A 16,966-nucleotide genomic window follows, 5' to 3' on the forward strand; every position below is an offset into this window, starting at 1 on the left:
ACTAGGAAGGAAGGAAGTCGGAAGGAAGGAATTCAGGAATTAAAGAATTCAGGAGGGAATTCGGAATTCAGGAGGGAATTTGGAAGGAATTCAGGAGGGAATTCAGGAGGGAATTTGGAATTCAGGAGGGGATTCAGGAAGCTGATAAACGAGGAGATATCCCTTTGCCCCCAACAACTCCTGGCTGCCGCTCAAACCGCACGGAGCCGTCAAACACGAGCCATTCCCGGCAAATTCCTCACACTTCTGGCGCGCTTCTCCCACCTCCCACTCCCCCTGGGAAGAGTGTGCATCCAACTGTTACTAAGGAGCAGGGAATCACTCGCTCACCCCCAGGTTCTCCAGGAGCAGCTGCATCACCTCGTCGCAGAAGGGGAGGATGTTGGACTGCAGGGCTCGGCACAGGTCCCCCACCAGCCCCACGGCGGACAGGCAGACCTGCAAAAAACCAGCCACACACCCACCCCTGAGTCACTGGGATCCAGATCCAAGGATTTGGGATCATTCCAGCACTCGGGAGTCATGGGAGGGTAATTAAACCCCAGGGAATAACGAGCTGGCTGCCATCACAGAGATGAGGAACAAGGGCAGCATATCCGGGAGTGGCAGAGATTTGTTTGGAAAACCAACTCCAAATTCCACAGTTTCACCTCACAGAAGGCACCAGGATCTGATATTCCAAGGGGAAATCCCAGCCAGGATTTGGGCTGGAAAACAACTCTGAATTCCACAGTTTCACCCCACAGAAGGCACCAGGATCTGATATTCCAAGGGGAAATCCCAACCAGCAGCACCTCCTTTGTCATCAAGGCCAGAAATCGTGGAATGTCAAGGCACTCAAGGTTTTTGCTGGATTGAACTGAGTCCGAATGGGTGCAGGGAATTAAAATCAAGAATGGGTTGGGTTGGAAGGGACCTTAAAGCTCATCCACCTAAAATCCCACAGGGAATATCTTCCACTATCCCAAAACTCATCCAACCTGGCCCTGGACAATTCCAGGGATGGGGCAGCCCCCAATTTCCCTGGATTAAAGGGAGAAGCCTGATCCGTACCTGGTACTCAGCGTAGTTCTTCAGCCCAATGCCAAGGAAAGGTTTGAAGGCATCCATGTACTTCAGGAACTCTCCACCCAGGACTGTGCAGGGAAAATATCCCAGTGAGAAGGAAAACCCCAATTTGTGGCATTTGCCATGAAAAACAAATCAAAAACCTCCCAAATTCCACCCAAACCGAGTGAAAACCAATTCTCTGCTCGATAGCTGAGTGACTTATCCCACACTCTTCCATGCTCTAAGGTGGTTTGGATTTCGGAATCCTGGGATTGTTCAGTTGGGAAGGGACCCACTGGATGGGCAGGGACACCTTCCACCATCCCAGGTTGCTCCAAGCCTCGATCCAACCTGGCCTTGGACACTTCCAAGGATGTGAACACCCCCAGCTCTCCTTTACTGCCTTATCCACGCTTCTCCTTGGAAGTGATAAGAAACCAAAATTCCACGCTCTGAGGTGGTTTGGTTTTTAGAATCCCAGGGTTTCTTGGGTTGAAAGGGACCATGAAGTGACACTTCCCACCATCCCAGGTTGCTCCAGCCTCGGACACTGCCAGGCACGCAGCACCCACCCCTTCCCCACACCACCCAACCACCAATGACATTTTTCACCACATGGCCCAAAATTCCCGGATCCAACCCCATTCCTGACCTTCCACCAGGGTGCTGACGGCCATCAGGGCATCCTCCTGCACCCCCCCGGAGCCGGCTGTGCTCTGGAACATCCTGAGCAGCGAGGCCATCACCACGTCCGAGATCTGCAGCGCGTCCTGGTGCTGCACCTTCCGCAGCACGTTCTGAGGGAAAAACCACGGAAAACGGGCAAAAATCACCGCTCATCCCACAGATAAAGCGTTCCCACACCCATGGGAGCTGCGAAAAAGATGAAAGGGAGCTGCTGTTTGAACCCTGCTGCCAAAAAAAATCTGCTTTTGTGACTGCCAAGTCCCATTCATTTGGCTGCACTGAGATTTTTCCAGCTGAATTTACCTTTCCTGCTGCATAGGCTGTTCTCCCAGCTTTGCCATTTGTAAGCTGGAATTAAATGTGACCAGCCCAAATTTAGCCTATTAAAAAAAAATAAAATAATAAAATCCTTTTTTTTTTTTCTCTGTCGCAGCTGAGCTCGTTGAACCTGAGTTTTGCTTCTGAATTAAAGTTAAGGAACGGTTAAAGTGGTTAAAATATAACATTTCCCAGGAAAAGGAGAAAACATCTTTAATCTCCAGAGGAAAATAATTATTTTAATTTTACACTCCACAGAGATGCACTTTGGCTGGTTAAATAATTAAGGCTGGATTTATGGAATTACAGGGTGTTTTGGGTGGGAAGAGACTCTAACAATCCCCAAATTCCATGGGCAGGGGCACCTTCCACTATCCCAGGTTGTTCCTTCCACAGATGGGATTTTCTAATTTAATTTTAAATATAACAAATATTTTTCCTCTGCTGGATGTTCATAATTGTATTTCCACCAAAAAGAAAAAAAAAATATGTAAAGTATTAAGTATTTGCTGCAATTGGGTAAAAAATTCAGGTTCAGGTTTTGGGATTAAAAAAAGGCACATTTAGAAATTAAAACTGACAATTTAATTCCACCTGGACTATACTTCCTTGGCAGAAATCAGTGCCCACCCTGTGAGATTCCAGGGTGAAAATTCCCCATTAAAACCCTTTTAAAAGAGCAGGTTATTCCCATTTCCCATTATTTGAAAAAATTACCCTAAAACTGGAGAGTGCAAACAACCAAAAAGCTTTTGAGGATGAAATTCAGGATTTCTCAAATTGACCTGGAGACCACCTGGGTTGCTCTGAGCTGATTTTTTTTGGGAAAAAAAACCCGTTTTGAGTGGAGTTTGCAGCAGCAAGCACTGCACTGGTGGCTCCTGCTCATTAGCAGCTGTTTAATTCCCAGGACACTCAGAACATTTAAATTGGTGCCACTTGGATCAGGAGCACCGAGCACGAGAGGCAGATGAAGGAATCAAAGCCATGATGGAGTTTGTTTTATTTTTTTTTTGTCTGTGGGGTTGTTGAGGCTGTAGCCAACCCAAGAACCAATCTGACAGCACAGACAATCTTTTATAAAATCCCTAACAGCGCTCTTTTAGTCAAATTGCCCTAAATTTTGTCACTTAGTAGAGACTTCCGAACCTTGCATCACCTCCCACGTGGCAGCTGGGACACAAAATCCACTTTTTTCATTCAAATCTCAGCACCAGGAGCTGAGGTTGGAGCTTCAGGAGCATGAAAATGCCTCAAAAATCACTTTATTCCCAAAACCACAGACAAAGGAGAGAGGAATTTACCTGGAGAGTAGCACAGAGAAGGGACTGGAGATCGTTGAACTGGATTCTGTCGGAGGTGCTCTGGATGTGAGACTGAAACAAGAACAAAACCCTGCGTGTGAAGAGGCTGCCTGGGATCCTGGCAGCTCCAGGGAGAGCCAGATTGTACTTTAAATATTTGTTCTTTTCAGATTTCAGACCAGAGGGGCTGTGAAGAAGCTGAATATAGAATCCCTGAGTGGTTTGGGACCTTAAATCCCATCCATTCCCACGGGCAGGGACATCTCCCACCATCCCAACCTGGATTTGGACACTCCCAGGGATGGAGCAGCCACAATTTCCCCCGCAGCTTTAAATCAAGATTTACCCACCTCCATCTGCAGCACTTGCTGGAGCCTCTCCATGATGACCAGGGTGGTTTTTTGGACCGCAGGATAACAGTCCTTGGCACTGTTTTTCACTATTTCCATCAGGGATTCATAGGCAGAACTCCTCAAGTTATTCTGGTGTCCATCAGGTCTGCAACAGAAGGAGGAAGATTTGCAGCTCCAAGTGCTTGGAAACAGATTTTTTTAAAAATTTAAAAAAAAAATTTTAGTAAACCAGCAACAGCTCCATTTGAGTGCTGTGACAAGCAGGAGCAATTGAAAAGCCTTGAATTAAAGGGAATTTGTGATTTCCAGAATCTCTGGCAACAAGGAGAGGGACAGAAGGAGCCTCAGAGTTGGTGTCAGGTGAGCAGCACTTCAGAGCCCCAGACACCTCTGAGGGTGTGAAATCTGAAATTAAGGCACCTGAGATGATTGGTGGGCTCCAGAGCCTTGAGCCAGACACTCCACTCCTGGCTGGATGGAAACAAAGACAGGGGAAGAGTTTAAATTTTGAACTGGGACAAGGTTTTTAAGGAGAATCAGCGGCAAAATGGCACCATCAGTCCATGGAGCTGATCGAGGGATTGAACCTGGAGCTTTCAGATTTATGTAACCTTCAAGTCACCATAAAATTTGAGTTTTAGCCCTTTTTTTTGCCCTGCATCTAAGAGCAAAATGTTTTGCCTCATCTATTTTCTGTTTCAGCTGGGATGGGAATGGGAGCTCAAGTAGGTCCCTGGCTCTTCTGGGAGCACCTGGAGCTGATGGGAAGGGATGGAACCCACAAAAAAACAATCAGGAGAAGGAACAAACACAGATCCCTGGTTATGTCCTGCTGCAATTCCTGATTATCCTGTGGCCCTGCAGCAAACGGGGCTGAGCCTTGTGACTGCACAAGAAGGGCAGAGTCTTAAAACTGTGGAGTTAAACTCAGAGATGTGAGGGGAAAAGAGGGGAGATGTGAGGGGAAAAGAGGAGAGATGTGAGGGGAAAATGGGGGAGAGATGTGAGGGGAAAATGGGGGAGAGATGTGAGGGGAAAATGGGGGAGAGATGTGAGGGGAAAATGGGGGAGAGATGAGAGGAGAAGATGGGGGAGATTCGAAGGAAAACGGGGAGATTTGGGGAAAAACAAGAGAAATTCAGAGTAAAATAGGAGAGATTCAAAAGAAAAGAGGGAAGGGACACTCCCGGACTTCTTAAAAAATGGGGGAGATTCGAAGGAAAACGGGGAGATTTGGGGAAAAACAAGAGAAATTCAGAGTAAAATAGGAGAGATTCAAAAGAAAAGAGGGAAGGGACACTCCCGGACTTCTTAAAGCACATATGGACAAAATACTGTAAAATTATTCAATGGGTAGAGCTGCTTTGCTGGGATTTGCATCCTTTATTTTTTTTTATACAAAAGAAGTGCCACCTTTTAATCCAACACCAGATCTCAGCTGCCAGGAAGAGCCTGAAGTGGGAAATAAATGAAAAAAAAAGCTTTTTTGAGAGGTTGTTTTACCTGTCTGCAGTCTCCAGCAGTTTCTGCACTATCAGCTCAAAGGAGGAGGATAAGCAGTAGGTTGCTGGTTCTTCCTGATCATCAGCCACATCTGCAGCTTCATAGGCAGCTTCAGCAAGGCTGGAGAAGGCCTGGAACACAAAATATCCATTGGTTTTCCACCCTCACAGCTCCAAAAACTCAGATTCCACCAATTTTCCTGCTAAAATACCAAAAAAATCCCCCACCTAAACTAAAAAAAAAAAACCAAAGTGCAGGATGAGCAACTCCAGAGCAGTTTAACTGTACTGGGATGGGTGGGTGAGTGGAGCTGAAAGCTTCCTGGGTTTTTATTTTACTCTAAAAACACTCAGGAATCATCTTCAGGAGACAAAAGCCACCTGGATTTTTGCCAGGATTAACAGGGCAGGGAAAACCCCTCTGTGCTGATGAGTCTTGAAACCCCTGGGATCCTAAAAAGGAGGGATTCTGTCATTTCTAGAAGTTGTTTTGACAGGAAAATCCTCCTCCCCAGCTCAGTCTGAGGGAGCAGCTCCTGGAAGGCAGTGAGGACACAAAGACCAGACAAAGCATCAAGAAAAAAATCCCAACCAACTCCTGCTTCCCAAATTATTCCTGGGATCGCTGCAGGAGCAGGTTTGGGTGATGGGGAATGAGGTGTTGCAACCCTTCCCCAAGGCAATCCAAGAAAAAGCTTAATCCCAAAATCCCTTTTCCCAACCCCATGACACCAGGGACAAGCTCCCACAGCATTCCCAAACTGGAAGCAACTTCTACACTCAGTGAATATCAGCATTTTTCTCCTAAAATTCCACTTTTTTCCTTTATTTTTCCCTGCAAGAGCCACAAAATAGAATTGGGATAATTTAAGTGTCAACCAGTGTTTGCTGGGGGAGCAAGCCATGGATTAATTCTGGAATTCACTCAAGTGTGTGTGGATAAATATATAAAATCACTTAAAAAATTATATAAATATAAAAAAATCATACAAATACAGAAAACCACATAAATTTATAAAACCAAAGATATAAATTTATATCTTTATATAATTTATAAAAATGCCTATTTTTAGGTATTAATTTGCATTAATATATTTGAATTTATATTCATAAAAGCCCCTGACAGGAGGGTGGAGCCAGGTGGGAGCCAGGCAAGACTAAACAACTTCAAGAGATGCCCAGGCTGGATATCAAGGAAAATTCCTTCACAGAAAGAGTCCCAGGCATCTGAACAAGCTGCCTGGGGCAAGGCTGGACTCCCAATCCCTGGAATTGTCCAGAAAATTCATGGATGTGGCACTCGAGCACAGAAGTTTGGCGGTGCCGCTAGCGGAACGCTCGGACTCGGTGACGGGAAAACCATTCCAGATCCCACCAGGAGCTGCTTTTCCCTGTGGATCTGAACTCCTGGCAGGGTTTGGGGGGTTCCTCACCCAGCAGACGTTGGTGGCCACCCTGGGCTCGGCGCTCAGCCCCTCCATCAGGCACTGCAGCAGCGGGGCCAGGTAGATGTCGTTGATGGCTGCTTCGGGCAGCATCTCGCAGATCCTGCCCACGGTCCAGGCCGTCGTGTCCCTGACCACCACGCTGGGATCCTTCATCAGCTCTATCAACGTTGGCATGGCCTGGGAAAGAGCCAGGAAAAACCAGGTGAGGGGGAAAAAAAAAAAGAAGTCATCCTGCATTCGTCCCAACCCTGTAGTTTATTTAGGATGTATTTTGTTTCATTTTGTATTCATGGATCTATTCCCTAATGCGACCCCTTTTCCAAACACCTTCACCAAGGATGGTTTTACTCAGCGTTCCCAAAGTGAAGGCAGCTTCTACATTCAGTAAATATTATCATTTTTTCTCCTCAAAATGCCTTTCTTCCCATTTTCTTTCCTACCTGAGTCACAAAAGAAGATCTGAGGTAACTTAACGTGAGTGCTGGGTTACGGATCAAATCCAGGATTTGGATTTGAGATGCTCTCCTCCAATTAACCCAGGGATTTTTAGCTCCAAAAGCTCCAAAAGAAGTGATATCCTTTCAATTTTCCTTAAATTAAGAGCACGTGCAAAGCAGACACCCTGCTCTAAATAACCATGGGGTTTTTAGCTCCAAAAGTCTCCTAATCAGGTAATATCCTTTCAATTTTCCTTAATTTAAGATCATGTGCAAAGCTGACATTCTCTCCCAATTAACCCAGATTTTGGGCACTAAAAGCCTCTAAATCCCCATAAAACTCAAGGCTCCAGAAGCTTCCAAAACAGGTGATATCCTTCTGATTTTCCTTAAATTAAGAACACGTGCGAATCAGACATTCCCCTCCAATTAACCAAGGGATTTTTAGCTCTAAAAGCTTTCAAAACAGGTGATATCCTTTCAATTTTCCTTAAATTAAGAGGATGTGCAAAGCGGTATCCTGCTCCAAATAACCCAGGGATATTGGGCTCTAAAAGCCTCCACAACCAAGTGACATCCTTTTGATTTTCCTTAAATTAAGAGCACATGCAAGTCAGGTATTCTCCCCCAGATAATCCAGGGATTTCGGGCTCTAAAAGCCTCTAAACAAGGGATTTTTAGTTCCGGAAATCTCCAAAACAAGTGATACCCTTCTGATTTTCCTTAAATTAACACGACATCCAAAGCTGACACCCCTTCCTTCAAATAACTCCAGGGTTTTCCATAGGTGCCACCCTTCCAATTGCCCTTAAATAAAAACCCCCACGCAAACCAAACACACCCTCCTCCAAAGAACCAAGTGATTTGGACCTCTAACCCCTCCCAAACTCCCCTCAAAAACCCACCTGTATTACTAAAGGTTTGAGCTGGTTGGGCTCGGGCCCTTCCAGGATGCATCCGAAGGCCATGACGGCCGCATCCCGGTACCTCCAGTCGGGATTCTTGATGTGCTCCTTGATGAAGGGCAGCACGTGGGGGACGATGTCGTCCTCGCAGCACGTGGCCAGCAGCATCAGGCACACCCCCGCCGCCTTGCAGGGGTTCCAGTCGTCGTCGTCGTCGTTCTCGTCCTGCAAAAAAACCATCCCAGGGATCTATGGAATTCCATGGAATTGTCCCTGCTTTGCTGGGTTTTTAAGTGAAGTCCTGTTTCCAAGTAACAGGAATCGCTCACAGCTTTGGTGCCTTTCCAAGCTGGAGTGGCTTCAGCCACTTCTCAAAATGTTTTTTCCTCACCCAGGTGGGATTTTATCCATTTAATCCCTCTTCTCCCATCCAAAGTGCCCCCTGCACCATTAAAATCTCCTTTCCCAACCAAGCTCAGGCTCTTAAACCTTTGGTGTCTTTCCAACCTGGAGTGGCTTCAGCCACTTCCCAAAGTGTTTTTCCCTCTCATCCAGGTGGGATTTTATCCCTTTGATCCATGAAATCCCTCCCAGAGTGGCCTCATCCACCTCCCAAAGTGCTTTTCCCTCACCCACGTGGGATTTTATCCATTTAATCCCTCTTCTCCCATCCAAAGTGCCCCCTGCACCATTAAAATCTCCTTTCCCAACCAAGCTCAGGCTCTTAAACCTTTGGTGTCTTTCCAACCTGGAGTGGCCTCATCCACATCCACCTCCCAAAGTGCTTTTTCCTCACCCAGGTGGGATTTTATCCCTTTGATCCATGAAATCCCTCCCAGAGTGGCCTCATCCACCTCCCAAAGTGCTTTTTCCTCACCCAGGTGGGATTTTATCCCTTTGATCCATGAAATCCCTCCCAGAGTGGCCTCATCCACCTCCCAAAGTGCTTTTTCCTCACCCAGGTGGGATTTTATCCATTTAATCCTTTCCATCTCTCCCAGAGTGGCTCCTGCACCATTAAGAAGCTCCTTTTCCAGCTGAACTGAGGCTCTTGAACGTTCAGTACCTTTCCAACCTGGAGTGGCCTCATCCACCTCCCCAAGGGCTTTTCCCTCTCATCCAGGCAGGAATTTTATCCCTTTGATCCCTTCCAGAAGCTCCCTGCACCATTAAAAATCTCCTTTCCCAACCAAGCTCAAGCTCTGAAGCCTTCAATACCTTTCCAACCTGGAGTGGCCTCATCCACTTCCCAAAAAGAGCTTTTCCCTCTCATCCAGTTGGGAATTTTATCCCTTTCATCCCTTCCAGAGGGTCCCTGCACCATTTAAAAATCTCCTTTCCCAACCCTCCTGTGATTCCCACCCATTTTATCCCCTGGGAACCTCCTGCAATTCCACTCTGCTCATCCAAGACCAAAAACAAACCAGGGAAACAATTCCCTGGATTCACTTGGAGCATATTCCCAGCCAAATGAACTCTGTCCCGTTAATTAACAGTTTTATTCTATAATTAGGCAAGCCATTCCATTAATTTTGATTAGCCTGGAAAGCACAGCCCCAGTAAATCCCTGGGAAGAGTTTAACAGGGACTAAACAAAGGCCTCAAAAATCCCAGGAATTGGATCTCACATGAGGCAGGGCCTGTGGAATATCAGGTTTAACACCCCAAATATTCTGTCAGGAATACAGGGAATCACCAAACCTCTCAGGAAACCACAAATCCAGGGATGTGATCCAGGAAAATGGAGGCAAGTCCCAGTCTCAGCCCCAAAATTGCTGCATCACTGGTTCAGAGTGGTGCATGAAACCTCATCACAGACCAGGGACTGCCACCTCCTGAGGCGTTTTTGGGATCAGAGGACACCAAAACCCAATTCCCACAGGAGCCAGGGGGGGCAGGAAGAGCCCCTGAGCTGCGATTCCATCAGGGAATGTGGCACTCACCTGTTTTGTTAAGGTCTGGGTTAGAATAGGGACCAAATATTGCAGTGCCCCCTTGGCATAGAACTTGCTGGTGTGCTCTGGGGGCCTTCCTTGTTCTGCTGCCTGGAGAGGCAAAAAAAAAAGGGGTGAAAAGTTGATTTTCGTAAATACTTTTATATAATTTAAATTTTTTTCAGTATTAAGAGGCTGAATGATCAACTCTAGAAGGCACAAATTCCCTTTTCCTCTTCCCCCTCCTTCCCAACAGGAATTCTGAGTTGCCTCAAGGGCACTTTGCACCGAGTTAAATATTCCAAAATCCACTTGAATTCCCCATCCCTCCTCACAGGGCACAATTATCCTCATTTTGGCTGTCAGGTGTAATTACCAGGTGACCCCGAGGTGAAGGAGCAAAAGGTTTGGAGCACATAAAGCCAACCCCACTGCTGCTGCCTGTCCTTTTATCCTTGATTTTTTTCTTCTAATTATTTCTGGGGAATCCAACCATAAATATAAATTTAGCTGCTTTTAAAAAAAGATGGATGTGATTCATGCAGAGCCCTTCAAAGTTTCAGCTGTTATTGATCTCCACAGCTAATTTCTGCTAACAGCATCTGCATGCACAACAATTCCCCCAAATTCCTCTCCAGGCCCAGCCATACCACAGGATAATTACTTTTATTTCATCCACAATTCCAGATTTGACTCAAATTTCATGGATTTTAGGGAATGTGAACCATCTTTTGGCAAAAAGTCCCTCATGGCTCTGAAAGACCCCAAAATTCCAGGGTGCAGAGTTGTCCCAAAACCAGCAGGAAATTAAAGATTTTCTCTTAATTCCATGGGATAATTACTTTTATTTCATCCGCAATTCCAGATTTGACTCAAATTTCATGGATTTTAGGGAATGTGAGCCATATTTGGCAAAAAGTCCCTCATGGTTGTGACAGACCCCAAAACTCAAGGGTGCAGAGTTGTCCCAAAACCAGCAGGAAAGTAAAGATTTGCTCTTAATTCTGTGGGATAATTACTTTTATTTCATCCAGAACTCCAGATTTGACTCAAATTTCATGGATTTTAGGGAATGTGAGCCATATTTGGCAAAAAGTCCCTCATGGTTGTGACAGACCCCAAAATTCCAGGGTGCAGAGTCCCCTGGATGGGATTTAAGGTCCCTTCCAACCCAAATCATTCCAGGATTCCATAATTAAATTCTCCCGCTGTGGAGGCAAGATCAGAACCTTTGGTGGTATTAAAACAGCACAACTTTGGTCATTATTTCATTAATCCCATGGATTATATCCCAGGAAAAACATGGGAGAGCCCTGTGATAGGGGCTGCACCTGGGTTTAGGTGGAAATAGGGAATAAGAATGGTAAAATTGGGTTATTTTAACAAAAAACCACCAGGTTGGGCAGGGCAACGTGGGAAGGTGGGAGAGGTGGGAGATGGCTGGGAACAGATGGGATTTAAGGTCCTTCCAGCCCAAATCATTCCAGGATTTGGGGATTAACAGGAATTCCAAACACAGGCCCAGCTAAAAAACCTCAAAATTACCTTGGGGAGCAGAACCTGGGCCAGCACCAAACCAGGAGCTAAAAATTCCCAAATGAGGAGCTAAAAACCCCAAACAAGGAGCTAAAACCCCCCCAAACCAGGTGCTAAAAACCCCAAACCAGGGGCTAAAAATTCCCAAATGAGGAGCTAAAAACCCCCCCAAACCAGGTGCTAAAAACCCCAAACCAGGGGCTAAAAATTCCCAAATGAGGAGCTAAAAACCCCCCCAAACCAGGTGCTAAAAACCCCAAACCAGGGGCTAAAAATTCCCAAATGAGGAGCTAAAAACCCCCCCAAACCAGGTGCTAAAAACCCCAAACCAGGGGCTAAAAATTCCCAAATGAGGAGCTAAAAACCCCCCCAAACCAGGTGCTAAAAACCCCAAACCAGGGGCTAAAAATTCCCAAATGAGGAGCTAAAAACCCCCCCAAACCAGGTGCTAAAAACCCCAAACCAGGGGCTAAAAATTCCCAAATGAGGAGCTAAAAACCCCCCCAAACCAGGTGCTAAAAACCCCAAACCAGGGGCTAAAAATTCCCAAATGAGGAGCTAAAAACCCCCCCAAACCAGGTGCTAAAAACCCCAAACCAGGGGCTAAAAATTCCCAAATGAGGAGCTAAAAACCCCCCCAAACCAGGTGCTAAAAACCCCAAACCAGGGGCTAAAAATTCCCAAATGAGGAGCTAAAAACCCCCCCAAACCAGGTGCTAAAAACCCCAAACCAGGGGCTAAAAATTCCCAAATGAGGAGCTAAAAACCCCCCCAAACCAGGTGCTAAAAACCCCAAACCAGGGGCTAAAAATTCCCAAATGAGGAGCTAAAAACCCCCCCAAACCAGGTGCTAAAAACCCCAAACCAGGGGCTAAAAATTCCCAAATGAGGAGCTAAAAACCCCCCCAAACCAGGTGCTAAAAACCCCAAACCAGGGGCTAAAAATTCCCAAATGAGGAGCTAAAAACCCCCCCAAACCAGGTGCTAAAAACCCCAAACCAGGGGCTAAAAATTCCCAAATGAGGAGCTAAAAACCCCCCCAAACCAGGTGCTAAAAACCCCAAACCAGGGGCTAAAAATTCCCAAATGAGGAGCTAAAAACCCCCCCAAACCAGGTGCTAAAAACCCCAAACCAGGGGCTAAAAATTCCCAAATGAGGAGCTAAAAACCCCCCCAAACCAGGTGCTAAAAACCCCAAACCAGGGGCTAAAAATTCCCAAATGAGGAGCTAAAAACCCCCCCAAACCAGGTGCTAAAAACCCCAAACCAGGGGCTAAAAATTCCCAAATGAGGAGCTAAAAACCCCCCCAAACCAGGTGCTAAAAACCCCAAACCAGGGGCTAAAAATTCCCAAATGAGGAGCTAAAAACCCCCCCAAACCAGGTGCTAAAAACCCCAAACCAGGGGCTAAAAATTCCCAAATGAGGAGCTAAAAACCCCCCCAAACCAGGTGCTAAAAACCCCAAACCAGGGGCTAAAAATTCCCAAATGAGGAGCTAAAAACCCCCCCAAACCAGGTGCTAAAAACCCCAAACCAGGGGCTAAAAATTCCCAAATGAGGAGCTAAAAACCCCCCCAAACCAGGTGCTAAAAACCCCAAACCAGGGGCTAAAAATTCCCAAATGAGGAGCTAAAAACCCCCCCAAACCAGGTGCTAAAAACCCCAAACCAGGGGCTAAAAATTCCCAAATGAGGAGCTAAAAACCCCCCCAAACCAGGTGCTAAAAACCCCAAACCAGGGGCTAAAAATTCCCAAATGAGGAGCTAAAAACCCCCCCAAACCAGGTGCTAAAAACCCCAAACCAGGGGCTAAAAATTCCCAAACCAGGAGCTAAAACCTCCAAATCAGGAGCTAAAAGCCCCAAACCAGGAGCTAAAAGCCCCAAACCAGGAGCTAAAAGCCCCCAAACCAGGAGCTAAAAGCCCCAAATCAGGAGCTAAAACCCCAAACCAGGAGCTAAAACCCCAAACCAGGAGCTAAAAACCCCAAACCAGGAGCTAAAAACCCCAAACCAGGAGCCCAAGAGGAGCTAAAAACCCCAAACGAGGAGCTAAAAACCCCCAAACCAGGAGCTAAAAACCCCAAACCAGGAGCTAAAAACCCCCAAACCAGGAGCTAAAATCCCCAAATCAGGAGCCCAAGAGGAGCTAAAACCCCCAAACCAGGAGCTAAAATAAAACCTCTTTTGGGAGTTTTTATTTTGTGCTGCTGACCCCAAAACCAGCCCGGGCATTTGTCCCATGCCCCTGGGACAGCACAGGAGGAGCTCCCAGGCTGGTGCCAGGCAGGAATTGAGCATTCCCAAAGGTTGATCCAAGGATTTGCAGCCCTTGCCAGGTCCCACCTCCGAGGCCTCGATGGCCAGGTCCATCTCCTCGTCGCACACGTTGGACCAGAACTCGATGCCCTGCAGAGCCACCTCGTCTATGTCACTTTTCATTGCTTCAATTGTGATCTGTGGCATTCCAAAAAAAAGGAAAAAAAAAAAAAAAAGGATATTTCAGCAATTCGTCCCTTCCTGAAATACATCCTGGTTTTTGGGAGATTTGGGATTGTCTAAAATTCAAGTTATTGCTCTTGGAAATTGCAAATAATCTGATTTTATCCTATTTTATCACTGCGAAGTCTCATTGTTTTGTCCCATTTGGAATCTGAAATCTGGCAAATTTGATGTTGTTTTTAGGGATTTTGCTGGGATTGGGATTCCCAGGGAAATAAAGGAAAATCAGGAATGGAAAGGAAGTTTTTAAAGAGGTGAGGACAAAAGAGAACGGGGCCATCAGATAAATAAAGATGGAAAATAGAAATACAGATGGAGGGAGATTAGGGAAATAAATGTGAGAACTAGAAACAGAAATAAAGGGAGATCAGAGAAATAAATAGGAGAAATATAAATGTGAATGTAAATATAAATACAAATGCAAATATAAATATAATTATAAGTATAAATATAAGTGTAAATATAAATGTAAGTGCAAATATAAATGTAAATAAAAGTATAAATATAAATATGAGGGAGATCAGACAAATAAATATGAGAAATATAAATACAAACGAAGGGAAATCAGAGAAATAAATACCAATACAAATAGAGTGAGATCAGAAAAATAAATGTGAGAAATATAGATACAAACAAAGGAAAATCAGAGACATAAACCTCAAAAATACCAACACAAATAGAGAAATATCAGAAAAATAAATATCAATACAAACAGAGGGAGATCAGAGAAAAAGATGAGAAATATGAATACAAATGGGGGGAAAATCAGAGAAATAAATGTGAGAAATACAAATACAAATAGAGGGAGATCAGAGAAATAAATATGAAAAATATAAATACCAATACAAAGAGAGGGAAATCAGCCAAAAATAGGGGAAATAGAAATGGGAGAAAATCAGAGAAATAAACTTGAAAAACATCAATACAAATAGAGGGAAATCAGAAAAAATAAATATCAATACAAAGAGAGGGAGATCAGAGAAATAAATATGAGAAATATGGATATGAACACAGGAAAATCAGAGAAATAAATGTGAGAATTATAAATACAAATAGAGGGGAACCAGGAAAAATAAATATCAGTACAAAGGAGGGAAATCAGCCAAAAGTAGGGGAAATATGAATACAAATGGGGGGAAAAACCAGAGAAATAAATGTGAGAACTATGGATACAAACACAGGGAAATCAGAGAAATAAATGAGAGAATTATGGACACAAACACAGGGAAATCAGAGAAATAAGTGTGAGAATTATAAATACAAATAGAGGGGAACCAGGAAAAATAAATAATACAAAGAGAGGGAGATCAGAGAAATAAATGAGAGAATTATGGACACAAACACAGGGAAATCAGAGAAATAAGTGTGAGAATTATAAATACAAATAGAGGGGAACCAGGAAAAATAAATAATACAAAGAGAGGGAGATCAGAGAAATAAATATGAGAAATATGGGATACAAACAAAGGGAAATCAGAGAAATAAATGTGAGAATTATGGACACAAACACAGGGAAATCAGAGAAATAAACTTGAGAAATACCAATTAAAATAGAGGGAAATCAGAAAAAATAAATATCAATACAAAGAGAAGGAAAGAAGCCAAAAACAGGGGAAATAAAAATCCAAATGGGGGGCAAAAAATCAGAGAAATAAATGTGAGAATTCCAAATACACATTCCAAATTCCAACACTCACAGCGAAGAGGGCAGGCCCCATGTACGTCTCCATATATTGATAATAAAGGGACATTATCTTCACCAGGTTCTGTAAGGCAGCCACTCGTACCTGGGGCAGAGAAAAATTCATCTTTTGATTAAATTCCCTTTATTTTTAAGATTTTTTCAGCAGTCAGAGGCTCCCCAGAAATTCAGGGATAAATTCTGAGCTCACTCACCCTCGTGTCTGGACACTGTGTTGCTTCACAGACTACTTGCATAATAAAGTGCCTTTCAGACTGAAAAAAAAAAAAAAAAAAAGAGAATTAAAACAATATTTCAAGAGGCTGAAAAAAGAATTTGAGCCTTAAAAAAGCTTCCCAGGGAGGGTGGGGTTGAGGCTGGACCAGCACAGGCACAAGGCACCACTCCCTGCTCTATTTTAAGTCCTTTTTTTTCCCCAAAAATGGGAATCCTTTCTTCCCCTAAATGGGAATCCCAAGCTTCCATTTCAAGGCTGTCCAAAATAAAGACACAGCAGAAGTCCAGAAATGAAAAAATTCTGCTTTTCCCTGAATTATTTCAACATTTTCTTTAAGAAAACTCCGGTCAAGACATGGATTTTTTTAAGGCAGCAGCTGGGTATTTGTATTTTGGTAAGAAGGGATGGATTTGTTCTCATGGATTTATTTAACAGGGCTGAATCCAGCAGGAACGGGGCCAGGAGGGATCCTGCACCTCCCATTCCCAGTTTTGGGATTCTCAGGTGATGCCCATGAGGGATTTAGGGAGAATTTTTCATTAAAAAACCCTCCTAAGCTGCAAATTCAACATTAATTCCACACTGTCCTTGTGAGAGAACCAATGGATAAACTTAATCCAAGAAGGAAAAGTAAAATAAAATAAATAAAAATAAATGAAATAAATAAAAATTTTAAAAAAAATTTAAAAAATAAAATAAATAAAATTAAAACATATGTAAATTCAAATAAAACCAAAATCAAATAAAACCAAAATAAAATTTAAAAAATAATAAAATATCCATGGATTTGGTTGTTGTCTCATCCAGGGCCCTCTTGTTGGGAACATTTTTCCTCCCCCACCGATTTTCAGAGGCCAAGTTTGAATCTGGATCGGGGCCAGGGCGGCTGAAAGGGAAGTGCTGATCCCAGCTGGGATCGTGTCCCTGTCACAGGAGTGGGATCAGGAGCATCCAGCGGGATCAGCCCTGGGGTCAGGTGCGGCTTAAAGGCAAAAGGAGGGGAAAAGGGGTGGGAAAAAGGGAGAAAAAACAAGGGGGGAAAGGAGGGGAAAAAAGAAAATGGAAAGGGGGG

At 44.3% G+C, this 16,966-nt stretch overlaps 1 protein-coding gene across 2 annotated transcripts in view; it reads right to left on the minus strand.

Moving 5' to 3' along the window:
• KPNB1 (karyopherin subunit beta 1) overlaps positions 1-16,966 on the minus strand; it is a 28,912-nt gene that overhangs the window by 4,398 nt on the left and 7,548 nt on the right. For both annotated transcript variants that reach the window (XM_017740541.1, XM_008638485.2), the window contains exons 4-15: positions 15,872-15,931; positions 15,673-15,762; positions 13,820-13,930; positions 9,948-10,049; positions 8,005-8,229; positions 6,648-6,839; positions 5,216-5,346; positions 3,710-3,857; positions 3,360-3,431; positions 1,703-1,847; positions 1,054-1,136; positions 331-438 (exon numbers count right to left, since the gene is read on the minus strand). In XM_017740541.1, the coding sequence (XP_017596030.1) occupies positions 331-438; positions 1,054-1,136; positions 1,703-1,847; positions 3,360-3,431; positions 3,710-3,857; positions 5,216-5,346; positions 6,648-6,839; positions 8,005-8,229; positions 9,948-10,049; positions 13,820-13,930; positions 15,673-15,762; positions 15,872-15,931 (1,467 nt within the window). The remainder of the gene's footprint in view (positions 1-330; positions 439-1,053; positions 1,137-1,702; positions 1,848-3,359; positions 3,432-3,709; positions 3,858-5,215; positions 5,347-6,647; positions 6,840-8,004; positions 8,230-9,947; positions 10,050-13,819; positions 13,931-15,672; positions 15,763-15,871; positions 15,932-16,966) is intronic.

This window comes from Corvus brachyrhynchos, unplaced genomic scaffold (genome assembly GCF_000691975.1).
Source record: "Corvus brachyrhynchos isolate BGI_N302 unplaced genomic scaffold, ASM69197v1 scaffold47, whole genome shotgun sequence".
Lineage (NCBI taxonomy): Eukaryota > Metazoa > Chordata > Aves > Passeriformes > Corvidae > Corvus > Corvus brachyrhynchos.